Source organism: Leiobunum rupestre, chromosome 2, assembly GCF_980474605.1.
Source record: "Leiobunum rupestre chromosome 2, qqLeiRupe1.1.hap1, whole genome shotgun sequence".
NCBI lineage: Eukaryota > Metazoa > Arthropoda > Arachnida > Opiliones > Sclerosomatidae > Leiobunum > Leiobunum rupestre.
This window is the reverse complement of record NC_143385.1, coordinates 92700547-92708427: the sequence shown is the minus strand read 5'-3', so window position 1 is coordinate 92708427 and position 7881 is coordinate 92700547. Positions and strand designations below refer to the sequence as shown.

Sequence of the window (7881 nt, the reverse complement as noted above, 5' to 3'; positions counted from 1 at the left end):
CGTAGAAATAAGTAAATAACCACTCATTTGTGAAGTGTTATCGGTACACAAAAAAGGATCAACACACTCTGTTTTGAGTAATATATGAATTCATAGTTAGTTCTAATTTTTTGGTCGCGTACCCTTTTTACCCAAAATTTGCACCACTTGCTTAAAAAAAATTAATCAATCCACGTGGATGGATTTGAAAAAATTGTGGGGGGGGTCTCCAAAATTTTGGGGGGGGGGCTCCAAATGGTTGACCTACCTCCCCAAAAATCCTGGCACCGCTACTGCCGATGACCTTTACCATTACGCCCCCCCTTGAAATTTCGGGCGCTAGGAGAGAAAAATAATTAGGCGACACGTAAGTTATCGAGGGGTCCGTCACTTTTACGGACCTTGATTCCGTGCTTCCAAATCTCAAGAATCTGATCAAGAATCTTGCGAATCGAGAGAATCTAACATAAAATATACGAAACTTCGGAATCTTGTAATCCTTCTCGAATCGATGAATCACATACGAATCACGGAATCTAAAATTGATTTAAGTAATCACAGTCATAAGCCTCGGTTTTTTAGTGATTTGAGACGGTTTAAGCGATTTAACTAGGTTCACACTTGTGATCGAAAACGATTTGAAGAGCTTCGAAACCTTTTTAAACGTACGTGTGAACTTTGTTATAGTTGAATCGTTTTCGTATTACCTAACGTATTAGCCTCGGTATGAGCTCGACGTATTACAATCGATTACAATTGGGACGGCTCGAATTTGGAACTTGGAAGGCGAGGTTTAAATCTCAAGCAGATGGAAAATGTAGTGAGCCCCTTTACAGAGTGGGAAATAAGGAATTTTTTAAAGTGAACCAGTGAGTGGCAGTGACCATCGACCGAGCCATCGACCCCGTGCCCTGAAATCATAGCCTTAAATACATGAACTGATCCATAATATGTATCCGAGGACCAAGTTGAATTATAGGCTCCACCGGCTTTTAAATTTTAACAATTTCCGTTGCTAAATTATGACGTAGGGAACAAAAGCACCTGCTACTCGATTTTCGGGCTGGATTTTTCAAACACCAGTGGGACCCTTTAATTTAGTGGTCCAGTGAACAACTGACCACTCGACTGACCACCTTCGATTTAAATTTAATACTGACATCATAGATATAGGAAAGGTATATAAAGGTCTAGATAAAATATTTCAAAGGGAGTGAATGCGGAGGTAACAGCTAGCAGAAACGCGTAATTTCTACAGGCTATCCTTATAAGACGCTATCTATCGGTAAGAAAGCTCGTGCTATCGTCGCGAGAGCCATTGTCTCCTTCTTAAAAATTATACTAAAGGTCACCAACAGATGGTGTCTAAAGACTACGGCCTGCGGAAAGGTCAAGCACTTAGTACTAAAATGCTAAGAGAGCTCGCGCTCTTGGTCACGTGCCTTCCTCGGTGTCTGCTAGCTGTCAATTCCGTATTTTATGTTAGGCTTAGACGCCCCGATATTTATCTAGACCTTTATATACATTTCTTATATCTATGGTTTTATTTGTAAGGCTGATGTTGATAGCGCATTTCCTGTCTTTCAGGAATTGAACGATCTCTTTTATTTTGAATTATTAAGAAGCATATGCTGTAATACTACTAAGCAAATCACCACACAGTTTTCTTTAGCGTCTTTTAAAATCTGAAAGGCTTTTACTTAACGAAAATCTCTTAGTCTGACATTTACAAAGCCGCAAAGGTATTTGGTAAAACTAACGCTTGTGGAATAAAATATCTTTTATATTTGTTTAGTTTGCACCAAGAACGTTTTCAGGTTAACATAGACTATGAAGCCGCAACTAAAGCCTCTGTTTTCAAGATTTCTCAAAATTTTTCTTAGCTTATATGGAGAGCCTGCGATCTTACTGTAGTAACAATTTAGTAAAAAAAAGAAAGGTTACACGCGGATAGGCATGGTTTATCTTTGGGTAATTATGTTATAAACATCGTGCTTCCTACTTATTAAATGTTAATCTAATCACATTTTTACTATGTCTCGTGTTTGTACAATGAAATAGGACACGGGTTCTTGAGTTGTAAGTTAGTCACTACTGGAAATACTTCTCAATGCAATTACAATTACCTACTAAAATTAGGGGAACTTTGGTTCATTCTCATTATAGTAAAACGCGTGTCAGCGATTACAAAATTTGGTAGGGTCATTGAAAATTTGGACACTGGTTGATAAGTTATCGTTACACAGCGTGATAATGCTTTCTTTTAAAAATTTTCCTTCTTCTTTCGACGCCAAAATCAATACTGAAGCTGCACTTTTCTTATTCCAGAGCGTGACTGCTTATTTCTTATTTTATAATAAATGTGGTACCTTCAGGATCACTTATTCGCGACAAAAACTATCGCTACGCCCCCTTTGGTTCACCTTTGAAACCTAGATAGGTAGCGGCTAAAGCAGGCACTGTTTGTTTTTCTTCATCGTTATTCGTAACATTATAAACAATGATACTTGCAATAAAATATAATTTTTGCAACTTTGCTTATATTTTGATAAGGTTATTTAAGAAAAAATGTTCTTATGACTTTTTAATTTGTCTGCAGCAGCAAGAGATCTTATAGGCGCAACCTCGGAGTATCTATAACCGTTACGTCACCTAGACTCGTTTCGGTCCCCAATAGACTCTACCACATACCAATTGTTATGAACTTACTGACAAGATGTAGTAGGTCTGTCCGAGAACAGAGTTTGGAGGGTAGAAGACATTCCTTTTGGCGGCTTTCTTCAGCATCTCTTCGTCGTCAAGCAGCCTCCCAAACACGGAAACCATCTGACTTTCTGTTACTATGTCTCGCTCTCCGTGATAGAACCTCAGGGAACCCTGTCAGGACAAAGTGGTCTTAATATAAAAACTGTCCTAGTGCCCGCCATTAAAAAATGCATCTTAAAATAGCTCCGGAAAAGAAGCAGCTATAGCAATTAACTGTTAAAAGCTTAGCTTTGATGAACAACCGTTTATTCGCGACCCATTAAGTCAACAGTTAGTTTACGGGCCTTTCAGAAAATATCCGTCGCAAAATGGATTTTTGGTAACCCTCTTTATAGCTAGCTATTAACTATGATCAATGGGAGTTTTTTAGAACATTATCATTCGGGGAAATAACTAAGGGTCCAATGGACAATTTACACTAGGTACCAAGGTAAAAAATACTAGCCACACGTGGTTGGAAAAAGAATACAATAAGGGTTTGTTATTTAGAAGTTTCAATTAAACCAAAGAATAACACTGCGTGTGGTGCCACACCAGAGTGATTGAGAAAAATCATATCACCTCAGGTATGAAACGAACCTACGACCTTTGGGTTACCGTCCCAACGCCACTACCACTGGACTACCGAGGCCACGGACACCCAATTTATGAATGACTCGAACTGGTTCACAAATTTTGATTTGGGTTTCAAAATATTAAGCAACAAACTTAAATCATTAGGGCTGTTTATGAAATTGAAAGGTTTATAGGGGTTCATTTTTCCAATGAATACCCTCAAGTTTACTCGATAACCCTTACCTCCTTTTAAATCACTTTTATGATCTTTAAAGCTAAAAGTTAATTCAATAATATAAAAGTTAATAGAGCAAAAGGACAAATATTTATTAATTATATTTCCAAAACTGAGTAATTATATATTAATTATATTACGAAGCATAGGCAAACCTTCGAAAACGTTAAAGGGGAACTTTAGAAGTTTATATTGCACATAAGAAAGTTAGGTCTTTATCTGTACAAGTTTCACGCACCTTTCATTTATATTTTACGAAAATCCTTTCATCAATATTAAATAAATATCCTATCATAAATATTAAATAAATATCCTTTCATTAATATTAAATAAATATCCTTTCATAAATATTAAATAAATATCCTTTCATTAATGTTAAATAAATATCCTTTCATAAATATTAAATAAATATCCTTTCATAAATATTTCATAAACATTGGATTGAATTGAATTTTTATTTTACTATAAAAAAAATGTTTTACAGAGATTAGAGGGCTAAGTCAACTTGCGACTTGTAAGCCCTCCTTAAGGGGTTTAGTTATAATGAATATTTAAAATAAAACAGCAAGAGTAAAAAAAGGAAAAAAGAAAAAATAACCTATATCTATATTATATAAAACAAAGTTAATTTAAATTTACAGGATTAAAGAATTAGCCCTATCATTAAAATAAATACCGTCAACAACACTTGTATAATTAAATATCATTACTAAAAAGCATTTGTTTGATAGTTTTTTTGAATTTTAATACATTTGTAGCACTTTGTACATCTGGAGGTAAAGAATTATAAATTTTTGCTCCTTGGTAGAAAATGGACATTTTGGGATTTTTAGTATATTTTTTGAGCGAGTATTTAAAAAGTTGGTATTTTTTTCTGACAGCTTATATCCGGAATTTTGATCGTTATATAATAATGTAAGACTGGTATATTTAAATTGTTGTCTAACATTTAATACATTGCTATTTGATAGTAAGCTTTTTGTATGAGAATAATATGGGGCATTATGTATTGAGCGAATAATTATTTTTTGTAATTTTTTAAGTCGGTCTAAGTTGATATTACTCGTGTTCCCCCAAATGCAAATTCCATATGACAACAGAGAATGGAATAATGAATGATAAATTTCTAAGAGGGCTTTTCGAGGTATCATGGCTTTGCAAGTGTATATAATCCCACAGACTCGTGATAACTTTTTCCTGAGATATTCAACGTGAGAGTTCCAAGAGAGGGAAGGATCGAACCACAGTCCGAGGTACTTATATTTTTCAACTCTTTTTAAAGGGATGTTGTCAATGTGTATCGAGCTTTGGTCTAAGTGCGTATTTTTTCCAAGGTTATTAAAAAGTATATATTCGGATTTATCTAAGTTAAGTTTTAGTTCGTTATTTTTAAGCCATTTTTGAATCTTTGTTAGGCAGGCATTGGTTGTGTTAATAATGTTATTAATGCTTTTTCCTCCAATTAATAGTAAAGTGTCATCGGCGTAAAGATATAATATGCCCTGCTTAATAAGTTGAGTAATATCATTAATGAACAAATTAAATAGTATGGGGGAAATAATAGAGCCTTGTGGTATGCCCGAGCTTAGCCCAATTGGATTGGATATAGTATTGTTAACTTTAGTAAAGCATTGCCACTTAGATAGATAGCTCTGGATCCAATTTCCAGCTTTCCCTCTAATGCCAAGTTCGTATAATTTGTTTATTAGCCTATCATAAGGAACACTGTCGAAGGCCTTGCGGAGGTCCATAAAGACACCCACGCCAGATTCCCCGTTATCAAGTGTGTCAGTAATTTTTTTATAGGTTTCTGCTAAGGCATTTTATGTCCTTTTGTTGGAACGAAAGCCAAACTGGTAATCTGATATTAGTTAGTATTTATTAGAAAAGCATGTTAGGCGCAGTGGCGCCGATTCCATGGGGGCGGCGGGTCCCATCGGGAAAAATCAATGGGGGCTCTGCCCCCATTGGTAAAACCGCCGATGTTAAAGGCCATTTACTTTTAAGCATCCGTAGCAAGAAAGTGTTGCCAGTAGCCTCATTCCAAGTTTATTAGTTAGCTTCAGCTCCCATTGGGAAAAAAAGCGATCGGCGCCACTGGTTAGGCGATTAAAAAAAGCTTTGTCAACAATTTTGGCTATAAAAGAAAGTAGTGAAATAGGTCGGTAGTTATTGGTATCGTTAATGTCACCTTTTTTGGAGATTGGAATGATAACTTTATTTTTCAAATTATCAGGGTATTTACCCAATTTAAAGGAGAGATTGATTAAGAAAACCAGAGGTATTAAAATATAATTAAGTGCCTGCTTCATAGGACGAGGGTGGAAGTTGTCTGAACCGGGTGCCGAGCCAGAGCTAAGGCTTCTGGCTATGTCACTAACTTCCGGCGTAGAAACGGGAAACACAGCCATTGTATTAGGATTACTAATTGGATAGTTAAGCCCCGAGTCTGTGGGTACTGGTGCGCCATCTGCGGTAAAGTGTTTATTTAATACATTGGCATCAATAGGGATATTTTTAGGAGCATTCGTTCTGCCTAGTATTTGATTTAAAATTTTCCATTTTTGTTTTGGAGATTTAGATTCGTGAACTTTTTTATAATAGAACGTTCATCAATATTTTGGAAATATACGTTCATCAATATTTTATAAATATCGTTTTATCAATATTCAATAAAAATGGTTTCATCAATATTTAATAAATATACTTTCATCAATATTCAATTAATATATATTCATCAATATTATATATATATATTCATCAATATTATATAAATATCGAGTCATCAATTTTCAATAAATATCCTTTCATCAATTTTCAATAAATATCCTTTCATCAATATTCAATAAATATCGTTTTTTTATCGTTAGTTAAAAACTTAAAATTTTTGAAATCTTCATCCTATATTTATTAAAATATTAACCATAAAGAGAAGAGATTCCTCGCTCCTATATGGTTTAAATAATACTCCTCTTTATTTTATAATGCGGTTTGTTAAAACCTAAAATGTTCAACCCATCATGGACATTGTATCTCTAGCCGGACGGGAAAAGCTGTAGCTTCCACCATACAAAATCACCTGCCGCCGCCACCGTCTCTCTGTAAAGGGGTGAGGTTCAAGAATTTTGAAAGTTTTGGGTTGTCAAGGCCATATAATTCGACACGTGGTCGACAAAACATTCCGTTTGAAATGGGGGTTTACATTTTTTCGAATGACCTTGACGGCCCTGCGAATCGAGTACTGCCGACTATTTCAGCTAATACGAAGTAGGACGGAAACGGACAGTGATGGGGTACCTCTTTTAGGCTGCTTTTCCCGTCCGGTTAGAGATACAGTGTCCATGAACCCATTGAATCTTAAGAATACACAAAAAGTTGTAATGTGGCTTAAAATGGATTAGAATCTTAACGATATTATTTTGAGTGTCAATAACAATCCTCTGAAATTTAAAAACTTAAGGTTGTTTTATAAAACCAACAGCGTGTTTTGTAGCCTATGGGAGGTTTAGAAAGGGTTTCAATTGGTTCCTATTTTTATCCATTACAATGTGGCTTTTAAACCTAGTTGTTCTGAAATCTTCTTTTAAATGGTTATAATTTGAATATTTTTTTAAAGGTCCTTTAAGTTTTATAATGAAACCCTTGTCTCTAAATGTGACCCCACGACGAAGCTTTGAATATTCAAAAACTTTAAGATATCGCATTTATATGTTACATATTTTCTCGAAAACACTAGCTGGTACTTACGTTAAAAATTGACATTAAAGTGTGATTTTGTATTATTGGCAAATTTCTCAGAAAATATGCGTTTCTTGGAAAGTTGTATTTACCCCTTGGAGACAATCGCCACTGCAAAATAAAGAAATAACAGATTGAAAAATTTCATGAAATGTATAGTAGGCATACATACAAATGTTTTAACAAAGGATTTCTGATTTTGCTATAACATAGTATTTTTCTTAGAAAAAATTATAATAGGTGGAGTTCTGAAATTTTCAGGGTATACGTATGACGTAGGGAACGTTCTAATTTATAATTTTCAAATAATTTTTTTAACGCTAGGTTATAGACAAATACCGCTCTCGTCGAACTCGGTTTCTCTGGCTGCAAGCGAAAGTGGTGTCCACTTTGCCATGTGATTTCTGCTTTTACGATTCGTGCTGAAAGCTCCTCAATAATCAGACAAATTAAATGACTCTTCATAAAAGGTTCTATATCTATAAGTGAAAAGATTAAGCAAAGCGCTCTTGAAGTTTAAACGACAAGATCGAGAGTCACATGATCATTTTCAAAGCTTTTTTCGTCAATTCAATCCGCGAATATATTTCGCAAAACATATTAAGATA

General features: G+C 34.9%; 1 protein-coding gene across 1 annotated transcript in view; it reads right to left on the bottom strand.

The window, feature by feature from the left end:
• Positions 1–809: 809 nt before the first annotated feature.
• LOC149960357 (uncharacterized) overlaps positions 810–7881 on the bottom strand; it is a 35562-nt gene continuing 28490 nt past the window's right edge. The window contains exons 24-26 of the mRNA XM_090167465.1: positions 7283–7384; positions 2689–2856; positions 810–890 (exon numbers count right to left, since the gene is read on the bottom strand). Of these exons, the coding sequence (XP_090023591.1) occupies positions 810–890; positions 2689–2856; positions 7283–7384 (351 nt within the window). The remainder of the gene's footprint in view (positions 891–2688; positions 2857–7282; positions 7385–7881) is intronic.